Raw genomic sequence first — 23,789 nt, 5'->3', positions numbered from 1 at the left:
ATGCCAGGAATTAATTAAATGAATTACCGGCTTCTCGTCCCCATCCAGCACATCTTCTTTAGTAAACAGCCGCATGCAGTCCATTAGGCTCACCTCTCCATAGCCCTTCTAGGCAGAGGAACACCATTAACACCCACTCATTTCTCCAAATGTCCAAAGTGTGCATTATAAAGCCTGCATGTACATGCATATGTCAATGAACTGACCTTGGCGATAGGTAAGGAAAGATCCCAGAAGGGATCGAACACAGTGGAGCAATAGCCACATTCACTGCAGGTCAAAGAGCTCTTTAGCTGGCCTACAAACAGATCTGAGGACAGACAGAGCCACGGGAGAAGTTTGTTTAGTTATGGAGCACAATGGTAACCCAAAGCTCTTGGATCTGTGTATATTGCAGTGTATATTGTTAGATGAAACCATTCAAAATTATTTTTCTCATTCGTAATAATACTGAAATAAAATATAAATATTGAACAAAAAAAATAAAAACCGTAAAAAACGTTGTTTTGTGTGTTGCCTTGGTTTAAGTTTAAATACTAAACTTATATAAACTATATATATAATAACAAAATTACTTGCGATAAAATAAAACAAAATCAAAATAATATCTTTGACGTACAAATAATAATAAAATAACAGGTGTAGTGTGTACTTACCTACGATTTTGCTGTCTTCTCTCTCTAAGTACTTAGCCCACATCTTTTTCCCTTTTTCCTCATCACTAAAGAAAATTAATCAGACATATAAATCATGAAATCACACTTACAACATGCCATTTAAGGACTGCCCACACTGAGGAAATAAGGACAGTACACTTACGGCAAGTGATCAAAGTCTTCCATGTTTCCCCGAGGCCGGACTGTGACCCTGTTCACTTCGTTGTGCAGGCCGTCTAGCAGGAAACGTAGAAACTCCTGAGCATCCTGTTGACTTGAGAGATAACATAAACATCTCAATACATAACACAACCACAGCCAGCTACTGATAATCAGGCAATTATATTTATGTATTGATCGATAACCTGAGTCGGAAAGAAAAGAACTGGAGGAAAAGATGCAACACTGCTCTGTGATTTTGCTTTGGAACCTTAAGATATAAGATGCTATAACCATAAGATGCTATGATACTAGGATGGCCACTTTGAACAGAATAAAACTGTGTAGGCTGAGACTTACTTGTAGCCCACAAATCTGGGGGCGTATCTCTGAATCTGTGTTTTGAACTCAGAGGGGCTGACAGCTTCACTGCTTGAAGAAGTCCACATTGTCTGGATAAGCTTGGCAAACTCTGAAGTCATGACAAAGAGAGGCTTTCAGTAAGGTTCGTTGTTTATCAGAGAGAAGCAGTGACCGCTGTGAAACCTGCCCAGCGCACTCACCTTCCATGAGAGCAGTGTTTGTGCGGCTGTTGTTGTTGAGGTCTCTGTGGTGGGAGTTGTGAAGACAGTAGTCTCGCAGGCTCTGTGTGTTGCTAAGACACTGGAGGATGGAGTTCATAAAACACTGGCGAGGGAAAGAGACAAAGGAGGAGAAACATTTAGTTTATATTTGGTTTGTAACTGATTAAAAAATGTATAAATTAAATTCATTTAAATAAAAAAAATTAATAAATTACATGACATACTAATTATTTAATAACATATACATTTTCTAAGATCCCAAATTAAATACTAAATAGACAAAACAGCAAAGAGCAGGATTAAAAACAATTTTATTTTTTTTACCAAATGTATTTAATAATTATATATGTATTTAAAATGTATATAGATATTTATCTACAAAAATTACACTGTGTGTATGCTTACTAAACAGAAATTAGAAAAGCAAAGGTAGAGAACAAGTGAAGCATTATAATCTAAAGTTTCACCGCAGCAGACTTGACTGAGATGTGTGAGAGTTTATTTTTAGACTATACACATACAGTTGCTTGGCAAGTTAAGTGAGTGCAAGAGTGAAGAGACATCATTGAAAAATTATTCTGCCAAATGGAAATAGACAGAGCAATGTGAAAGTGATATAAAAACATTTGTGCTGCTTGCTGCTTAGTTGTGTCAACCAGATTCTGTGAGATCTGACAGTTTTGATCTATTTCTAGCATACTGGATGTGCTGTATGCAGTCTATGTGTAATATATGACAAAAAATATGTGTGAATGAATACACTGGTCAACAGCGGAGACCTTACACACTTAACTGAAGGTATGTTGTATGATTTTTAATATATTTGCCTGGTATGTGTGAATATGGGAATTACAGATATTACATTCTAGAGGAGAAGTGTCATTACTGCATTATAAGCAGAACCACCACATCTTCCACTGTTGGAGAAACAGGCAGTCCAGCTTGAAAGTTTGAGCCAAAAATTGGCATAAAAATCCTACTGAATACAAGTACACACTTTTATCCCATTAAAAACACTTACTGTATTTCCCAGATTACGAAGACCCACCAGGCCCTGGGCACTCTTTGAGTTCTGGAAAACAGAGAGGAGATGAAATGTTAGCACAGGTTATAGTCTAGTCTTTTCAATAGTAGCTCACACATATTTGACATTGACACCTTTCTGTAGGTCAGTGTGGCTAATTTAGGTGACCAACTTTAACACTAATGAAATCTATGAGGCGAACTTTTTTTGCCCTCATGCAAAACTGAATTTACTGCATTTCGAAATTCCAGCCAGCATCATTAAATGTGACCACACCTCAAGTTAAATCGTTCCAGGAAACGGAGGTCTATGTTTCCATACAATCAGTTTTTTTTGGTAGAGGTGCTAGAGTGCTGAAGCAGACTGGCCAGTAATCTGACACTATGTTGTTTTCTGTCATGCCAAAGCACGGGAGGGAAACGTGATCCTCCCTGTGCTGGAACTCTGACGAACTTACCTGGTGCTGGCCAGGATGTTCACACTGACCACATTTGTCCCGACCACCTCAGTAGCAAAGCAATCAATATTTGAGGAACATACAGTTCATGGCAGTATATATCATACCAGAAGTGTTTAACAAACTCATAAACTGGGTATTGTCTAAATACATGCTTCCATGGAAAATGCTTGCTGAACACCCATTTCATGGCAACAGGCCCACCAATTTGTCCTACACTACTGAGTAAAAAGTCATTGCATTTGGAAGCAAAGATGAAGATCTCAAGGTGAATGCATACCTTGACTCTAGGGGTCAAACAACTAAAAATCAAGTCAAGAAATTTGGTGTGATTCTGGAGACAGACCTTAGTTTCAATAGTCATGTCAAAGCAGTGAATAAAAAAAGATACTATCATCTCAACAAAAATTGCAAGAATTAGATGTTTTGTTTCCAGTCAAGTCTTGGAGAAACTTGTTCATGCTTTCATCAACAGCAGGGTGGACTATTCTAATTATCTCCTCACTGGCCTTCCCAAAAAAAGATCATTAGACAGCTGCAGCTCATCCAGAATGCTGCTGTCAGAATTCTGACTAAAACTGACAGAAAATCTGAGCATATCACACCAGTCCTCAGGTGTTTACACTGGCTTCCTGTTACATTTAGGATTGATTTTAAAGTACTTTTACTCATTTATAAATAACTCATTGGCCTAGGACCTAAATACAATACAGATATGCTCACTGAATATAAACCTAAAAGCACTCAGATCACTAGGATTGAGTCAGCTAGAAATACCAAGGGTTCACACAAAACAAGGGGAGTCCGCTTTTAGCTATTATGCTGCTCGCAGTCGGAATCAGCTTCTAGATGAGATCAGATGTGCTAAACATTAGCCACATTTAAATCTAGACTCAAAACTGTGCTATGTCCGAACTGACTGCACTGTATTTTATGTATAATAATTTCCTATTTTTAACCGTTTTAAATTCATTTTAAATACATTTTTAAATCATTTTAAAAGTTTTTCAACTCCTTGTTTTATTGTTCTGATAATTTTTAATGATCATTTTATTTCCTTTTATGTAAAGCACTCTGAATTACCACGGTGTATGAAATATGCTTTAAAAATAAACTTGCCTTGCCTAATATCAACGCTGCCAAAAATAGCATTCTTTCACATGGGATGTCCGTTCATTGGCTGATTTGTCATCATCACGGCAACACTGATCCCGGCAGCCATCTCTGACAGCCAGGATTTTTACAGGCACTAAACCAAGACATCATATGAAAATCTGCAAATACTAACATCCTACTTCATACTGTATTAAAACTGAGAAATCAATATGAATGCCAGATGAGGAAAACATGTCCTGCAAGAAGGTCTATTTTAGCTTCTTGTGATTCACTCTGAAGCAGATGTCCACTGGGGTGTGAAATGAGACAATGCTGTTGTTGTTTCCAAAACAGCTTGTGGTTGTTTCTCAATATAGCGGTACATAACCAGCAGCTAATAACTTTCTAATGAGTATACAACATTCGCATCACTTGGTCTCAGGGTGAAAAGTGCCTTCGCAAACTCTGGAGAAACCTGTTAAAGGTTATGAACACCTGCCCAAATGATATGAGAGTCATATTGAGCATGATGAAAGTCCCTATTGAAATTACTCCAGCAAGGCAAAGCTCTCTGTGTGAAGAACTCAAATGTATACTTTAAACAGTTTTACGATTTTCATGTCTAACAAAGAATATAATATAATGACTTGATATGGGTTTTTGCCATGTACGTTGTTGATACAGAGGGATTTTAATGTGTCAAATCCTCCTCTACAACACTCTTTTTCCTCTAGTTCTCTGGTGTTCTGTTTGGCGTTTTCCCAATTACAGAGGTGAGGGAAGACTAATCCTGCTTTTATAACAGCTCGCTGTGAGAGGAAACTGTGGAGCAAATATCCAGATAAAAAAATCCAGACTGGCGGCCTTCAGTCATCAGTATACACTGACCCACATTAATATTAGTTAAAGAGCTCTGTTAGCTGGTTTAAACTGTGAGATGAACCCATCAGATACTGTTTAGAGTTTATACCATGCGTTTATGTCAATTTTGTCTCCTGTCCTACACTCCCAGCTAAATAATTACACACATCTTAGCTGTTTGCTGGTTGAGGTTTTCCTTGTAACTGTTTTAAAAAAAAGACTACTGAACTCGGACACAGTTTGAAGAACTGAATTTCCCATGAATACTCAGGCTCCTATGCCAATTTTTTTACCACTATGGTTTCAGAGGAGAGAATCTGCATGACTTTAACAAGTGCTTGTAATATGGATGGGAGCACAGCATTCTGTCCCATGTACAAATGTGTAAAACTAGTACTAAACACTTCATTTGGACTATCCTGTTTCAGAAAACCAAGATAAAGGCACTACTGGTACTCCATGTCCTTCACAAGCACATTATACTTGTCACACCTCCAGCTCAAAAAGGTGTGACCAGGGGAAGTGACTCACGAAAAGTGCATGGAGAGAATCCGGTTTACACATGCTAAATATATGGTGCTAAGGTGCTAAATATATGGGTCATTTAATATGTAAGTGTCCTGATGAATTTCAAAGCACATTCTGTGACACTAGAACTAATCACGAGGTAGATAATGGAGGCTCAGCAGAAAAGCTGACACACCAAGCCTTAGTCCTGACCCGGGTGGCACTGGGCGGGACTGAGAGCTCTGCCGGGTACAGGAGTGAGCTCTAATGGGATTTCTGCTCATTACGTAACAATGAACAGCCATTCTGGACTGCCTCATGCGTCATTCATCAGCTGCATGCAGGCTGCTGTTGATTTATATTGCTCTGTTGCTTCACTTTAAAGAAATAATGAAGTATGCTGTTAAACCCAATGTAAGGTGCTCTCATCGAAACCTAAACTTTTATTAAAGGATCAATTTATCCCAAAGTGGCACACTGGCATAGACATAATTTAGCAGTTGGTTTTTAGAATTGAATACTGCAAATGCACTGAAACAGCAAATAAAAAAAAGATTAATTTGCATTATATAAGCAGTGACCTTTCAGAATACTGATCCCTTATAAAGACATAGGCTGATGATACACAGGGCAAATTTTGAGCAATGTTAGGCCATCCTTAAAAATATTTTGGTTAGCAGTAACAGTAAAAAAAAATTTAAAAAGGGTCAGTAGGTAGGATTATTTTTTATTTTTTCAAGTTTCAATGTAAAAAAAAAAAAGTAAAATTTTGGTGATGGTGATTTTGTAGGTATGAATTTAAACAAATTAGCATATCGTGACGTCACTGACTGGGTCTTCAACCCGTGCCTTCGGGCGCATCATTGCAAACCTCATTTCGATGCAGGCTATTTAGACCAAATTGAAATCTTTGTCAAAAACATGTTTATTGCATGAATTTCAGGAGAGAAGAAAAAAAATTAGGTACTGTTATACTGTTTTACTTGCATCCACCGCTAGGTGTCAATGCAACCTACAAATGAGAGACCGTTTACTTTGCTTTCTTGGGTTGTCGCTTTGAAAAAATATCTGTTTGATCTGAGAGACAACTGTTCATTGAATCGATTGTAAAATCGATTTTGCATGTCTAGATGCATTTTATACAGCAAATAACACCAAATATAGGTAAATCCACAGCCAACACTAGACGAATGTAAAGATTCAATATATTGGTAAAGACCAATATTTCTGATGATTTATTGGCTTGAAGTTACGTGCACAATGATAAACAGGAGTGCAACATTCTCGAAAAACAATAAGCAGAGTGGACTGCCATAATGCAAAACATTTACTGAGGGCTTCAACATGGCGGTGTTTATGATTAGAAATGTCAACAACAACAAAAAATGCAATTCTAGCTCGAATCTGTATCTGTATACATTAGAGCTGAAACAACGAATCGATTTAATCGCTTAAAATCGATTATTAAAATAGTTGTCAACTAATTTAGTCATCGATTCGTTGCTAAATAACTTTTATTTGCCGTAAGCGGCTCATTTCGCGCATATTTCAAATCTGCGGTGACCAAAGTGTGGCAGTAATGAGCCACCGGAGGTTTTACTCAGCCAGTACAGCAGGAGAAGTAGCGAATAGCCAATAGCTGGCCTCGTTTTATGTCACGTGCTTCCCGAACAGCGTCTCTGCAGCATTCAGCGTGATGTGGGAGAACTTTACTTTGAGCCTTTAAAAAAGAAGAGTAACCTGTAAACTCTGCACTACTGAACTGTTTAAGGGGACGTTCACATATCGCGTCTTTTGCGCGCTCAAGTTCGTTATTTCCAACACCGCACCGCATCGAGTTAAAAACATTTCAACTTTTCAGAATGCGGCAAGCGTACCGCGGGTCATGTGACAAGAACTAACCAATCAGCTTCATCCTTTCCCGTAACAACGTTAAAAGCTCAGTCAAGATGAAAGGAACAGCTGATCATAGTTGTATATGGATTTCCATTTTGAAATAAATTTAGTAGCAGAGCTACTGCAAGCGACTTTTTGAGCTGCAAATCCATTGGAAAGAAGGAGAAAGCGGTGCGTCTAGCGTTTTCCACGCGTTTTTAGGCGCGATTTGTGAACGGCCCCTAAGACTTTCATTTGTGCAGATTCTCCAGTACAATGTTGTTTGCAAATGTTTAGTCGTAAAAGCTGAGAACATTGCTTTTTAACAGTTAATATTTAATGCTTTACAAACATGTTCTGTGATCAGTTTGTCGTTTACCAGTTCAAAATTCAGTCGTGCAGCCTAATTATGACTGAATGAGAGAGGTAAATGTTTAAAGATATTTGAAATGCACTTTTTTTCTAAGTATTCACCGCTCTTTTTCACACAGCAGGTTTTTTGTGTGTGTCCAATTTTTTTTTCTGGACAACCTTCTGATGGATTTTACTTTAAATTGTGAGTTCCATTCAGGTTTCATGCCACTGGCACTTTATTCGAAGGATTGTTTACAATTTCACAGCATAAGCTATAAAGCTGTTTCCCAGTAAATAATAAAATACAATGCACTGCAATTTTATTCTGTTTTATCCTTATTCTTCGTGAAAATATGTTCTGAAAGATTCCTTAATAAGCTTTGTTTGGGATGTTAAACTACTTTAGGAGCTCTAAGGACTGCCATGGTGAAAACATTATTTGAAATCTACTTGTGAAATTTGCTAGAGTATGGGTCAGTGTTCTGATTGCAGAAGAGTTCGACAAAGGATTACGAACACAATAAAACAACTCCAGGTATATTTTTGATGAGGATATGACAGTGCAAAATGGTTAAAATCTCTTAAAAAATCTATGCTGAAGGATAAAGACCATTTATTAATAATTTACTTGGGGGAAAAATGGAAAAAACTAAAATATAAGTACATAAACCGATGAATCGATTAATCGTAAAAATAATCGACAGATTAATCGATTATCAAAATAATCGTTAGTTGCAGCCCTAGTATACATGAGACTGTCTGAATACCGGCAGAATTCACATTTCTGTTGTAAATGAAGAAACATTGTGCAGAAGTATTATTTGCTGTTATGCGTGTGTGTCCGAAGCTGCAGTTGCTGTGTGACACGTTAAAAAAAAAAAAGCGCTGCGAGAGAAGGCCGTTAAAATCAATTTCCTATTTTCGTTTTCGAAACTAGTGTTGGTTGGTCCAATCGATTCATGCAATAGATTTTCAAAGTTTTAGACTAGACGGCAGAAGGGATGGGAAAAGATCTGTGCACATTTTTTCCAGAACTTTGTGCCAAGTAAAAGCAGTGTCGAGCTGTTTTAATTAATTTTTTAGATGTATTATGGTGCCCGAACCCGTATGACTTTGAACAGTGACCGTGAACATTTTGTTAACTGCAGCCGCAGCCATCATTACCAAGCGCGAACCGTTGACTCTGACAATGAATGAGAGGAGACAAAGCGAACGCACAGACCACAGTGTGACATCCGTGTAAACATAGATGACGTCACAGGTTTTTTTTTTTTTTTTAAGAAAGAACGTAGTCTTCGTTTGTATGTAGGCCTAGGCAACTTATATATTTACAATACTTACTAAAACATAATTTATATTATTTTATTGCTTTTGTATTAGTTGTTTGAGGAGTAAAAAAATAATAATTGGTCAGTCGGTCTTAAAGCAAATGTACAACCGGCAAGTTGGTCGGACTAAAAGCAAAGAAAATAAATAAATTGAGTCGGTCCAAAATTGACAGGGTCGGTCGGGTTACGGCAAACAAGAATATTTTTAAGGATGGCCTTACTGAGCAACTTTGGCTAATGTTGCCGTAAATGGGCAACCAGATGAGACACAGTGCCCAAGACTGATTTTAAGCATCCAGATTGAAATTGGTAACCCATTTTCAATGAGAAAGCACCCAAGCAACATTGCTCAAAAAATGTGCTTGGCAAAACTGCTCAAAAGGTTGCCTTGTGTATCATCAGTCTTAAGAGAGAATTTACTGATACCGGTAAGTGAAAAATTAACATCACAGCATGAACTACTTTTTAAAGATTATTCACTGGGCCTCAATAATCCCATTCATGCTTTAAAATGCATCCCTTGAAATTAGCTACCATCTATTTTACGGTACTAGTACTTATTTTTATTGCTACTAATCCAATGTTTTCACTAGTTAGTTAGACACTAATACTTACTCCAATAGTAACTATGAATGTATTCAATTAGTCTGTAGTATTTGTTTATTGCATACTAGTACTTGCTTTGCTACTGTTTGATAACCCATTAGTCTTAAGTAGCTATTCCATTGGTACTAGTAAGATCTGTGGTTTAGGTATAAACAATTATGGCTAGTATGTATTCTAATAGTTATTGGTTATCTATTTCTGAGTTATCTAATTCAATTTTACAAATATTAATAAGATGGACTTAGTGTGTTGGCTAGTTAACTGAAGAAGCTATTCAAACTAGAATGAACCAGACAAATAAAAAGAATGTCTGCAAGTAAGAAGTGGATAGTTATAATACGAACTACAAACAGATTATGGCAAAAGAAATTTGATTTTTTTTTATATAGTAACATAATTGTTACTTGTATGTAATAAACAAGCAGTAGTGAAAATAGTAAAACAATAAAAACAGATACTAGTGGATTTAATGAATAAATGTTCAAACGAATCGTCGTAATAGGCTTATGAAGCGTATTCATACCTTGGCATGATTAATCAGAAGTCCAACGAATGTGGAGACCAGCACGGAGCCGGACACAGAGTTTTTCCTTCTCATGTCCTGTTTTAGAAGAGGGAACGCAGTCGCAGGTGGCTCCTCTGGTATTGTAACTGTATGTGAATGTCGCATGCTGGGCATAATCAATAAAATCTTTCTGTGGTGTATAAACACCAACTTTAAGAAACCGACACTATCGATGTTCTCTCATCAAATATTCCAGGATCCTTCAGGTAAACGACTTGATCAGGAAACGATCTCTACAGCTGTGCTAGACAGCAATGGGTCGAATAAAAATAAAAAAATAAAAATAAAAACATCGCGCGCTGACCGACTCGCAACCAAAGCACTGTTCACCAAACAATATACGAAGGAAGTTGCTCCCAAACGCAAAGAGAAATTTTCTCACGCGTCAAAGTAGACGAGTTCTCAAAGAAAATTGACGGCAGCAAACCGAAGCTGACAGAAAGGCAGCAGCACGCGGACCCATGTCTTTTCACTACTGACAGTCCCGCCCACAAGAGCACTGCCACTGCCGCGCGCATCCGACGTCACCGAGGCCAGTGGGTTAAAAACACGCTACAGTGACAGATATTTATTTTACAATAATCGTGTGGCCTTCAAGGACTTATTACTCATTTTAAATGGACCACTTTCAAACAAACTTTAACAACTCTAATGGAACACCCTAAATCAGTTTCAACTTTCCTTGCATCTAAAATACACCGCAAAGTGTTGGTTGGGCTCTGAGTTTCCAGCCCCACCCTTTTAATTAAAGCTAAGAGGTCTTTAAAAAGTTAATATTCTTTTCACATAAACATATAAAATCAGTATTTCAAATGTTTTTGTGACAAGTGTTGCCAACAGACAGATGCTAACACACAGAAGTAGCGTTCGCCTGAGGAAGTAACCATAGCAACAGTGGAAGGTCCTCGGACACTTGACATCAGTATCACTGATAAAATATAAATTGGCCTACTGTCATTATTTATTATCAGTAATATTCGTGATAGTAATATTTATGATCTTTAATTATAGATTAAATTTGGCACAAGATGAACCTCAACACACTTAAATCTTTCATCCTTACCAACAAGGTAAACAAATAAGACAAATTGCTGTTAATATATGAACAAATGTACTTACATTTTGATTATATTGTTGGAAAATATATATAAATATAGCAGACTCAGCTGCAAGATTGTTTTTATCATTGCAAACTACATTATCACCTAGCTCTAATTTGCTAAATGTGACTACAAATTATTGAAATATTAAGATATTATATAAAGATTAACATTATAATTTTATAATGTGTATTGTTAAAAAGTGCTATAGACTGTTTCAACGGCAACAACATAAACAAACGTTACTTAACTTCCGATAGACTTCTAAATAGAATCAATAACAACAGCCAAGTCCCTCTAGAGTAGATATTTTTTTGATAACAAAGAAAATATGTTTGCTGCGTAAATCTGGTGGACTTAATGAAAATGCAAATTAATTCTTTGCCAGCAGGAGATGCTTTTAAGCGCGAGAAATAGAGGTTTCCCCAGTAACAGCTGTAAACAAAGCAGAGCTATGATCACAAATGCTGCGTTATCAGGTATATAACATGCAAGTCTTCCTTCAGAAATAGTGATATAAAAACACCCGTGCCTCGTTTTGATATTTAAACATATAAATGTAAGGAATTATTATTAATAGTAGTAAACGTGCATGACGTAACGTTACTCATGTTTATTCAGCGAAGCCTTTTTGAAAATCGATCAGTTTTAAAATTGTGGCGAGTCTCCAAAAATAAATAAATGTATGGGAAACACATCCCACAGCACAACCACCTGAGCCCAACTTCAGTCTACTCATCACCTTGACTTTAACTGCGTTTGTAGAAGGCACCGCAGCCAGACCAATATACACAACACAGACCGGAAGTTAACTTAGGGCCAGGCGAGTGTGCCCGATTAAACCGTCTATATCAAAACACATTTGAAACACAAAACACAGCTACAGTTCTTTGAGAGGAGAAAAGCTTATAATCAGATGGAAAATAGAACTGTCAACAGTGGTAAAAGCAACAAAAAGTGGGACAACATGTCTAGTTCCCTCTCGTGGCGGTAACTCAACATTACGTCAGCTAAGACGTATATGGGAACTCCTCCCTTCTCCACTTTCGCTGAAATCTTATTGGCTAACGCCAGCTGGTGGCAGCTGGCCAATTGATGTGAAGAATGCAAATACTGACAGGTCAGCGGGCAGTATAAAATGCATGGGCACGACAATTATGTCAGAATCTCTTTCTTCACGCTAGAAGTCTTATCTAAGTCATCGTGGAAGTTCTAATAGAGGACTACTCACCCTGTTTTTCCTCTCCGCATCTGATGGCTGCTAATGCTAGATTCGGACCTTCACCAGTTCTGTGTGACCTGCCTGGGAGCCTCACACGGACCACACATGCGCCCACTGTGCCGAGCTGCCAGAGTGTGTTCTCAGAGCCAGAGTGGCTCGGAAAACAGCGGGAATGAGGCCCACTGCCGCCAGCGAGCCGCTGGTGGGCCCTCCCCTGCCCGAAGACGAGTTTGACGTCGGCGTGGTGGACGATAGCTTCCACCCCGCGAACTTCGTCCTCTTCGGAGCTGGCAAGGAAAACGACTCCATGTCGCTTTCGACATCGGAAAAGGTTTGGGCCTCTCAGTGGGACCGCCCCGACCAAGAGGGCCCTGCAGACCTCCAGGAGGAGCTCGTCAGGGTCTTCGGAAAGGCCGTCACGGAGCTGGGTCTCGCTTGCAACGCACATGATGAGCCTGTGAAAGGTAGCTGGACTCGTGGCTCCTCCAGTCGAGCTGCTGCCAAACGGCATTGAGGCATGCAAGAGCTAGTGGTGAAGTCGTGGGCTGCACCCCAATCGGAGCGCACCCACTCTGCCACGCAAGCCATGTTCACGCACGTGGACGGGGCAGAAATCCTCCCCCCCGTTGAGGAGACTGTTACCGCACACCTGTGCCTGTCTCCCTCTGCATTGGGTTCAGACCACAGCCTGCCTCCAAGCCGTGCGGTTCACGGCCCATAGACGGACAAAGCCTATACTTCTGAGGGAAGGCAGCTTCTGCTCTTCATGCCAGGGCAATACTCAAGGTGTTTCAGGCAGACGGCGGCACAGTAGCGCTGACGTCATCAGGGATCTGCGCGCGGCAACTGATCTCGCGCTGATGGCTACTAAGCGCTCTGCTCAGCGGTTTCATGGGGCTCATGGTCGTCCTTACAGGCACCTATGGCTTACCCTAGCTGACCTGGAAGACGCGGACCATAGGACGCTCCTAAATGTTCCAGTTGCTCCCTCCGGTCTCTTTAGTGACGGCATGGAGTCATGGAGCGTTTCTCAGAGACGCAGAAAGCGCGCCTAGACGATGAGCCACGTGATGCCCCGTCGCTCACTCTAGTCATCATCTGCGAGGTTCCGCTCTTCTGCACCTCGTCAGGCTCTAAGACCAGCTAAAACAGCCCGCCGTGGCACCCCGCTCTGAACCGGACGCTCGTTTTGGCCGAAACCAGCAGTGGTAAGAGCCTGGGAGGAAACGTCAGTGTCAGTTGAGGACCCCGCGCCGCGAGAGAGCCAGCGCACCATCCTTGGCCACCAAGCCGTCTCCCTGACTGACCGATAAAGTGAAAGAGTGAGTGCGCGGGAGGCCCCGCCCCCAAGCACCATGTTCAAATGCATCATGTCCCCCATGTTCCTTCGTGCGACGATTGCTATGTGTGTTTAAATGCTGTTTGTGTGAGTGCCACAATAGAAGCATGTACACAATCAACAAAAGAGCTTTTTCTTTCTCTTACACTCAACACTGTGTCACTCGCCCTGTCTCAGAACAGTGCAGAGCCACAACCTATGATTATAATGGCCTCGCGAGGGCGCGAGAGTGCCAACACCACATAAACACATGCATCATGCATCATGTCCCCCATGTCACTATGGGTGACGATTGCTATATGTGTTTAAATGATGTTTGTGTGAGTAAAATTTTACTATAGAAGCATGTATCCAAATTCTTGCACCCAACACTGTGTCACTAGCCCTGTCTCAAACAGCGCAGAGCCACAACCCATGGTTATAATGGCCTCTCGAGGGTGCAAGAGTGTCACACCATTATATAGCCGACGCGAACCGCCCTCCCGCCAGTGCTTCAAGCCTCGCGGGGGCGGGGCCCTGGTCAAAACAAGTCATCAGTGGCTGTAGACCTAACGCGTCCGCGGTGTCATTTCATGGATGGTAGGAGGGCTATCCCGGGCGTTTTACCGTGCATACTGGGAATAATTCACGACGGATATTCTCTCCAATTCAAACGCAGACCTCCCCGCTTCAATGGCGTGGTCCCGTAACTGACTTTGCCCCAAAACCGTCCTGATCTGAAACAAGAAGTTCTCAGTCTGCTCGAGAGGGAGCGATAGAGCAAAATTTACCCTCAGATCGAGCAGAATGCGCATGTTGAATTATCTGGATGATTGGCTGATTTTAGCCCACTCAAGAGATGTGCTATCAGTCACGTGGAAACAATTCTTCGCCGTTTGGATACGCTGGGACTGCGTGTGAATATGCAGAAGAGCGTGTTTTTACAAGATGGACTGTAACATATCTGGGAATATGTTTGGACTCGATGGTCATGCGAGTCCATCTCTCTCCAGAGCATTTCATCGACTCTGTGCTGTTTCAGACCGGGCAGGTCGTTTTCACTGAGGAAATTTCAGAGGCTTCTGGGACTGATGGCGGCGGCTTCTTCAGTGTGCCATCTGGGTCTGCTACATTGCAGCCGCTACAGTTTTGGCTGTAACTCGAGTTCCGCAGAGGGCGTGGTCTTCGGTCCACAAGCACATACGGTCATTCACAGTTGCGTCAGCACTCTGAGACCGTGGAACAGCCCGGATATGTTCAGCCCAGGAGTTCTTTTCTCTACAAATGCGTCTACTTCAGGCTGGGGAGCAGTGCGTCTGGGCATACCTGCGTCAGGCCTGTGGTTGGAGTCATAGAGAAGGTGGCACATAAACCGTTTGGAATTGGAAGCGGTGTCCTTAGCCCTGCAAGCCTTTTGGTCTAAATTGGAGTGGCAACATGTACTGATTCAAACCGACAACATGTCTGTGGTCTCGTACATAAATCGTCAGGGTGGCGTGCACTCCAGAGCACTATTCAAACAGGCAGCGAGTCTCCTGTTGTGGGCGGACCGACACTTAAAGGGTTAGTTCACCCAGATAGCAAAATTATGTAATTAATAACTTACCCTCATGTTGTTTCAAACCCATAAGACGTTTATCTCCGTTTATCTTTGGAACACAGTTTAAGATATTTTAGATTTAGTCCGAGAGCTCTCAGTCCCTCCATTGAAGCTGTGTGTACGGTATACTGTCCATGTCCAGAAAGGTAAGAAAAACATCATCAAAGTAGTCCATGTGACATCAGATGGTCAGTTAGAATTTTTTGAAGCATCAAAAATACATTTTGGTCCAAAAATAGCAAAAACGATGACTTTATTCAGCATTGTCTTCTCTTCCGTGTCTGTTGTGAGAGAGAGTTCAAAACAAAGCAGTCTGGATATCCGGTTCGCGAACGAACCATTCAGTTCACCAAATCTAATTGAATCGTTTTAAACGGTTCGCATCTCTAATACGCATTAATCCACAAATGACTTAAGCTGTTAACTTTTTTAATGTGGCTGACACTCCCTCTGAGTTCAAACAAACCAATATCCCGGAATAATGCATGCACTCAAACAGTACACCGACTGAACTGCTGTGAAGAGAGAACTGAAGATGAACACCGAGCCGATTTTTCACAAAATGGTGCGAGGACATTTATATTGACCCGGGGACCTGTTCCGTGTCGGATGTTTTGCACTTTCTACAGCACAGTATGGATAGCGGGAGTTTGAAACCATCCATGCTGAAGGTGTATGTGACCGCTATTGCCGCTTTTCGTTCCCCGGTTGACGGGCAAACGATCGGTAAGCACGCTCTGGTAATCAGTTTTCTCAGGGGAGCAGGGAGATTGTGTACTTCATGGCCGCCCTCCGTGCCGCCGTGGGATTTAGCTCTAGTTTTGAGGGCTCTATCTCTTACTACCGTTCGAGCCCTTAGCTTCGATTGCGGTTAAGGAGCTTCCCTGAAGTCTGCTTTGCTTCTTGCTCTCGCCTCAGCGAAGCACCTTGGAGACTTTCATGAGTTTTTAGCGAACGATATTGCATCGGTTTCGGACCTGGCGACTGTAATGTCACTCTCCGGCCAAGACCGGGTTTCGTTCCGAAGTCACTCAATACACCATTTTGTTTCCCTGCCCGCCTTATCTGTTGAGCCGTCAGCCTCGCGTGACGCTGATGCTCAGAGCGCCAGGACCCTGTTAGGGTTTTACGGATGTATATGGATCGCTCGGCCGCCTTTTCGTCAGTCAGACCAGCTGTTCGTGTGCTTGGTGGATGTAATAAGGGACGTGCTTTCTAAACAGAGACTTTCTCACTGGATCGTGGACGCTATCGAATGCCAGGGGAAGGATTATCCCCTCAACTTCAGAGCTCATTCTGTGAGGACAATATAAATGTTTCCTGATGGGCCTGGTCTAGAGGTACGTCCGTCCAGTTTTTATGTTTTGCTGCTGTCTGGTCTTCCCAGAACACAATCGCCAGGTTTTACAAGCTGGATGTACCCTCTGTAGCGTCACATGTACTTTCGGTGAGTTAAGTTTTATTCATTCTGTTATAACCAGCTATACAGTAGTTACCATGGCTGCTAACTCTGTGTTATGGTTTATATGGTTTATGCAGTAGTCACCGCAAATGCCATCGACTCTGTTTAACTCTCATCTTGAGTGCTTATTGCGTTGTGTCTGCCCTGGTTAGTGCAGACTTCGATTTATTGCTTGAAGTTATGCAAATTTTGTTAGGGTCGGAGCAGATGTCTCATTGGTCTAGTTCCGCCTATCAGATGCAAGCACTCTTAGCGACACGGCCATTGGCTAGAACTGTCCTGCTTATGTGTGGGGGTGGTTGACTCGGTTCAGGGCTTATCTTCACTGCTCTCATAGTGGGATTTTATACAGTTCCCATATACGTCTTAGCTGACGTAATGATGAGTTACCGCCTCGAGAGGGAACGTCTCCGGTTACTATCGTAACCTCGGTTCCCTGAGAGGCGGGAACGAGACATTATGTTAGCCGCCGTGGTCGCTGTTTGATCAGCTGTGCTAGCGTTCAGTCGTGATTCTGACGTAATTTTCACGCCCATGCATTTTATACTGCCCGCTGACCTGTCAGTATTTGCATGCTTCGCGTCAATTGGCCAACTGCCCCTCTCAGGGAACCGAGGTTACGATAGAAACTGGAGACATTTTTTGGCCTGAGCTCCATGTTGAACTCAGCTCAGCTTTCTCCCTCACTACAGTATTAGAGAGAAGCATTAAACTTTGCCTGTAAAAGTGGCAGAGAAATTAGAACAGGGTATGAAACACACTTAACCCCAAAAGAGAACGCCAGACTGAGGCCGTTATGCTCTTATGAGATGGTGGGTCAAATGTCATCAGCTGCAACCCAGTTTTGGATATACTGGAAACACGTTATGTAGCATTAAAGTTACCTAAATGAGAGCAAAGTCAATTTGAAGAACACAGTTCTATATACTTTAGTAAATGCAGACACAACATTGCATTTCAAGCAACTGAAAACAATGTTGAGAAAGATAGACTACAATACAAAAAAATCTATTTTCATGATGCAGAAAAGTTTTTATTTCTGACTACAGTACATCTTATTCATATCATATTTCACCAAAGTTGATTTAATTGTAAAGAAAACGACAGAATGGTGACCACGTTGATCCATGTTTATATAGAAACTGGAAGTTGGGTGACCGGTTATTGAAGTGACATTTCAGAGAGTGAGAAGAATCACTCTGACCCTTTCAGTTTTATGACTAAGATCAGTCTATGTACACAACAAACAGCAAATGAAAACACTTCCTCGACATGCTACAGAACACAACAAGGGTGAAAAGCTGAAGGAAACAGGATGGATTAATGCGTTTCTTGAAATGTGTAATTAGACACTTTGAATGGGTGCCAGAGATCCATCTTAGCTTTCAGCCAAACTAACTGATGTGCACCTGAACACCACTATAGTTGAATTTCATACAAAATGCAAGTGCTGAAAAGTTTGAAGGCTCTTTAAAAATGCAGGTGACCTGTTCTAAAATGCTATGTAAACAGCAGCACAAATTTTGGATGCTCTAATAGTAAAGTAGTATGTGACAAGTGAGAAATGTAACACTGCAAATCTGTTGTCAACATCAACACAAAACTTTAAACACAGGAAAACACCAGAGGGACACTTTGTTCTCAGAAGAATTTAGTCTTCACTGGGTTTCCTCTTTAAGGACCTCACGTGAAGAGAATAAGAAGTCCTGAGCTCTCAGCGGTTTCTGAGATACACTGCCAACAGCCAAGTGCCAAAAAGTGGCCAAAATAGGAGGCGGCTGTATCCAGTAGATTTGAGGCGAGCCTCATCAAAACAGACGTGAAACATTTTCAAAGGTTTTTGAAAAAGATTGTATTTAGGTTAATGTTCTGGATAGGTTACATAAAAAATCTTGGCGCAATGAGTACTAGAAGTAGTAGAAAACGTGACAGGAATTGTTTACTCCTGGACTATGGAAGTACAAAGTCCCTCTGTTTGAGACAAGAATGGCATCATTAATAAAACCGCTGAATGGAAAGAGTAAGACTGTGGCAGGGAAAGTGTGTTAATGATGGCCCAGCCATGCAAAGCTCTCAGTAACACTAACCTACCATCGGATGGGAAACCACAAAAGTTTAATGGTAGTCAGAGGCAGGGCCAACTGTATCAAATTAAATTCCTCAATTAGAACAGATTTTTTTGTTGAGGTAGTAGAAAGGAACTATAATTTACATTTGAATGCACGCAGAAAAAAACAAAATATTTAATTTTGAAGTTTTTATTGACCATAAAGAACTTTAAATTTCTTGGAAATATATATATATATATATATATATATATATATATATATATATATATATATATATATATTAAATGCAATTGAGTAAACTCCACTTCCTGTCATTCTCATTAATTGACTAATAAACTGAAAAAGAACCAACTGTTAAATTTAAGATCTGAAAAAGGAAAACATAGTTTACACTAATGTTCGCTATAGCACCCCTTGTGGTAACACTGTGAATGCACCACTTAAATGACGACGTGACGTGACGTGACATTCAGCCAAGTATGGTGACCCATACTCAGAATTTGTGCTCTGCGTTTTAACCCATCCGAAATGCACACACACAGAGCAGTGAACACACACACACACACTGTGAGCACACACCCGGAGCAGTGGGCAGCCATTTATGCTGCGGCGCCCGGGGAGCAGTTGGGGGTGCTTTCCTATATTTTATAATTCACAGCAGCCAAAAATAAATAAATAAATAATACTCTGCTGCATTACAACAGTAATAAATCTCCAATCTGGAAATCTTGAACCCTTTAGGGTAACGCTGAAAGAATTATAGTGCATATCTTATTCTTGCATTCATCCACAGTAGCCTGGTTTAGCACAGCATGAATGGCCTTGGTATATGGAGCATTAGTGTGATAAATAAAATGAGTTGACAAAAGCACTCAGACTTACACTCGTTGAGCTGATTAGTTTCTGAAATTCTCAGGTGTAAACTAATGTAGTCTAGACTAATCATTTTAAAGTCAGACAGACCTTACTACTCAGCGCTGCTCATTTAGCCTGGGCTCCCTAGTTGAGAAATAGATTAATTAATGACATAAACAGCGATTAATTTAAAAGAATAGCCACAGACTGTATTCCACAGAGGTTTTTTTTTTTCTTTGCCTAAAACATATTATTCTGAAGTTTTAATATATTTTTGAGTACTATTATCATAAATTAAAGAGATGTTACAAATTACAGCTGAGATTTTTTCACTCTGCATTATTTCTGCATTCTGCAGGATTTGGGGGGAAAACCTAATTAAGATACAAACTGTTAGTGTGATAAAAAAGCTCCAGGTTTGCTGTGCTTGTTTGTGGGGTTTCAAAATGTTGTGATTATATTTCAGTAAGAAAGTATTGATAATAATTAGTAGGAGTAGTATTACTAAATAAAAATATTAAACAAAATTAAATAATGTAATATTTCACTGTACAAATCTTAAGTAAATATAACCATGATGATGATAATTTTATTTGTTTTATTTAACTGTAAAAATCAATAATAACGCTTACTTCTGTCTTTATTCATTCTCAAACATTAAATTATCAGGCTTTTATTTTGGGGAAACTGCAGTATACCAACAAGGCCATGTTTCATGGTTTAATTAATTACAAAAAATTTTCAGTAACTTAGTAATTTTTGGTTTGACTGTATATTGCGGTTACTGATAATTACACAAAGCCATATGTCCCTATCTAGTAGTAGGGTTTTTATGTTAGTATGCTATACAGTATATGTAACCAAATCATTTTATCTGCAACTGCCTAAGATGAGTTCACTTATAATAAGGGATGGGCGTTTTCCGCAAATATCACATTCGAACATTTGAGCTCACAAAAAATTAATATTCGAATATTCGTTTATTTAAATTTAAGTTTAATGAGACAGGCGCTATTTTTCAGCAACATTTATTGTTTCCGTCATTTTTGAACAAGCTTACACAAAATAAGCTTGAACATTACAAGTCGTGTTTTGTAGTTGAAAACCTTTAACAATGCATGCAAACAAACAAAAGTACAGATGAAAAAAAAAAAAAAAAAGCGAAAAAAAAAAAAAAAAAACGTGAACAAAGAAAAACCGTAAAGCAGCCTGCAGCAATTAGGCTATTGTAGAACGTAGCCTACACTTAACTCTGAAACTTTTAAACTGTCAGCAAATCTTTTTTGCTTTTTTTTCTATTGTTTTACATGTTCTTGTTAAGAAACACGGGCATGTAAACATGATCGGGGGAAAGTCGGCTCCTATAGTCTGTTAACAATAAGGCCGGCCGCGGAGAAAACGTGCTCTGACGGCACAGACGTTGCCGGGATACACAAATAACGGTATGCTAAGCGAATAAGTTTTGTGAAGCGATTCGTGTTTTCGTTTCACCACTGAATGGGATCCTCATCTGGTGGAATACATGGCTCCATCAGGAACTGTTCCCACTCGTCTCGGCTGGACTCTCTGTAATCATCGCTGAAGAACTGGCTCAGCCTTTTCCGACGAGTGGGCATTGCATCTTCTTCATCGTTGGTGACGGCGGCTGCATCCGCACCACTCGCATCAAGGAAAATGTTCTGATAATATTCAAAAAGTTTTTTTTTCTTAATTCTCATGTTTTCTTGAGAAACCGGAGATGTTTGTGCCGAGGGTCTAGGGCAGACGCGAGAAGAGGAGTTTTCACTGCATTCTCCAAGTTAGCAGTGTTTATTCGTTGCTTGAGATGCCGCAACAATGTTCTTCAATTCGGTCACTTTCTGTGATTCTCCACAGCATATCTGAAGTACTGTAGAAGACCGCAGTTCTTCATTCATTAATTATTTTTAGCTTGCATACATCTTCAAATATGCCGTGAAGAATCACAGAAAGTGACCGAATTAGGTTTTATTGGGAATTTTTTTTTTTGCGAAATTCGAATATCATTTTATTTATCGAATAATTAGAGCAGAACGAATATTCGAATGTTCGACTATCCGTGCACACCCCTACTTATAATCACAAGAGACACTTGAAACAGCTGAATATTACACATTCCTTACACCTCTTTGGACAAACTCTCTGAGCCGAAGGGCTCTTGTGTGACACTTGAGAAGGGAGAGCGATACAAATATGAGGATTGGTGAAAAACAAACTTAGCAGAAGTGTGTTATGTAAATATATATGTGTGCTGTCCTACGAGAAATCATTAATGCTCTTACCACAGACTCTCTGACTGGTGAGGTGGAGCGACAGCTGGAGGAGAATCGGCTACTGCTGCTCTTCAGACTGCTGCTGCCAAGACTGTCCTGTGTGGAGCTCCGTGAGAAGCCGTAGCTGGAGCGTAGCTGGCCGTATGTGTCAGAAACGTCAGTGCCTCTGCTCTGGTAGGACTGCTTCAGGCCACTGCTGTTGGATGTATCCCTCAGGCCCAGAGCTGATAAATGGTGCGTCAAATCACTCTGACTCACTGACTTCCTGCGACTGAGGGAGATGCTGGAGGACACAGATGAGGTGGAGAGGTAGCTGGTGGGGGCCGGAGAGTAGCTGTAGCTGCTGTATCCCAAGCCTCCATTGAGGCCCGAGCCATAGCCCTTTGTCGGTGTGCGGCTCAGGCTCTCGCTGCGCTGGCCACCCAGCAAATCAGTGCGAGGGATAGGCCGACCCCGGTCCAGCTCGGACGAAGAGCTGTAGTTGTGGGAGCGGCTGGCGCTTGAGCTCAGGTAGCTTGAGGAATAGCCTGAGGAGGAGCTCTTATAGGGCAGCTTTTCCCGATCATAGGAGCCCAGCGATGGAGTCAGGGAGGAGCCATATGAGCTGTAGTGACTGGTATAAGAAGAGCCAGTATAGCGCTTCGCCGTAGAGGAGACACGAGACATGCTGGGAGCTCAGCTGGGCGTGAGGCGATTTCAGGCTGCATGGAATCTGTGAATGAAAGGAGAAAAAGTGCCATTCAGTGATATTACAATTCTGGCCAATACAGATAAACCAGTTATTATTTTCTGTTTAAAGTTGGCATGAAATTAAAATCTGTTTAATGTATGTTGTTGATCTTACTGTGAACAATTCATCCATGCATGCTTCATTTTGTACTTTTTTTGACCTTGTAGTTTTCGATCAAAATGCCATAACAGGATCTTCCAGTGAAATGACAGACTTCACTGGTGATGTTTGATTGACTTGGAAACGTGCCAACATATAAGCAACAACCAGTAGATTGAACCAAGTCCCGCCTAAAAAATGTTTAATTTTATTTTCGATAACCAATTTTACTCTGATATAGGTCACAATACATTAAATAACTGTTAAATATCAGATATAAAAATTCTACACTAATGTGTCTAGATTAATAAAACGGAAACACAAATTAAATCTTAATTGTTTTGAATACTAAACTAAAATAAATATTGTGCATTCATAGCAGCTATGTATAGATATAAATAATTTTTATGTACATTCTATGTGAAAGTGAGAAAAAAACTTTGTCAAAGTGACCCCAAATGATGAAATGAATGAGATTAATCATTTTAGCTCATATCTACCAACACTCCAAAACACCTCAAAATCCCACACACTCAGGTCGGCGGTTTCATTACGTGTGTATTTCAGCCATAGGGAAATAAATTCTCTCTTCAGTTTGGCAATTCCAGTCAAAGATTTTAGGGCATAAACACTACCGGTTATGAATTTTGAATGACGCTGTGTCATGCCCTGAGGTCTGTTGTGTTTCGTGCATGTGACTCTTGTCCAAACACAGCACACACACTGCAAGGGGCACATATTATGCAACCTACGGGGGCTTCGCTGCAAGCACGGGACTCTGAATGAAGAACACACTGAACAAAATGAGTGCCATTGTTTTAAGAGAGGCCTGGATTGGTGATACAGCCCGAGCGCAGCACTGAGGACCCCGCTGTTTGAATGACACAACAGAGACCCAGAGCCTGGCCATGTGTTTACGTGGCACAGTTTTTTTTTTTTTTTTTTTAGAGATGGGCTCTTGTTCACAAGGCA

The 23,789-nt window shown here is 40.6% G+C and overlaps 1 protein-coding gene across 6 annotated transcripts in view; it reads right to left on the bottom strand.

Annotated features, from left to right (window-relative positions):
- Positions 1-23,789, bottom strand: part of LOC132122783 (ubiquitin carboxyl-terminal hydrolase 2-like) — a 33,970-nt gene that overhangs the window by 5,343 nt on the left and 4,838 nt on the right. For 3 of the 6 annotated variants that reach the window (XM_059533189.1, XM_059533188.1, XM_059533190.1), the window contains 8 exons: positions 21,998-22,700; positions 2,421-2,471; positions 1,379-1,502; positions 1,176-1,287; positions 820-930; positions 657-721; positions 207-310; positions 28-108 (listed from right to left, as the gene is read on the bottom strand). In XM_059533189.1, coding sequence (XP_059389172.1) covers positions 28-108; positions 207-310; positions 657-721; positions 820-930; positions 1,176-1,287; positions 1,379-1,502; positions 2,421-2,471; positions 21,998-22,654 — 1,305 coding nt within the window. In that variant the 5' untranslated portion in view covers positions 22,655-22,700. Of the gene's footprint in view, positions 1-27; positions 109-206; positions 311-656; positions 722-819; positions 931-1,175; positions 1,288-1,378; positions 1,503-2,420; positions 2,472-10,029; positions 10,580-21,997; positions 22,701-23,789 lie in introns of those variants that run through there. The other 3 variants (XM_059533191.1, XM_059533192.1, XM_059533193.1) reach the window with 3 other exon arrangements.

This window comes from Carassius carassius, chromosome 41, assembly GCF_963082965.1.
Source record: "Carassius carassius chromosome 41, fCarCar2.1, whole genome shotgun sequence".
NCBI classification, from domain to species: domain Eukaryota; kingdom Metazoa; phylum Chordata; class Actinopteri; order Cypriniformes; family Cyprinidae; genus Carassius; species Carassius carassius.
The sequence above is the reverse complement of the archived record's forward strand: the minus strand, read 5'-3'. Positions and strand labels throughout refer to the sequence as shown.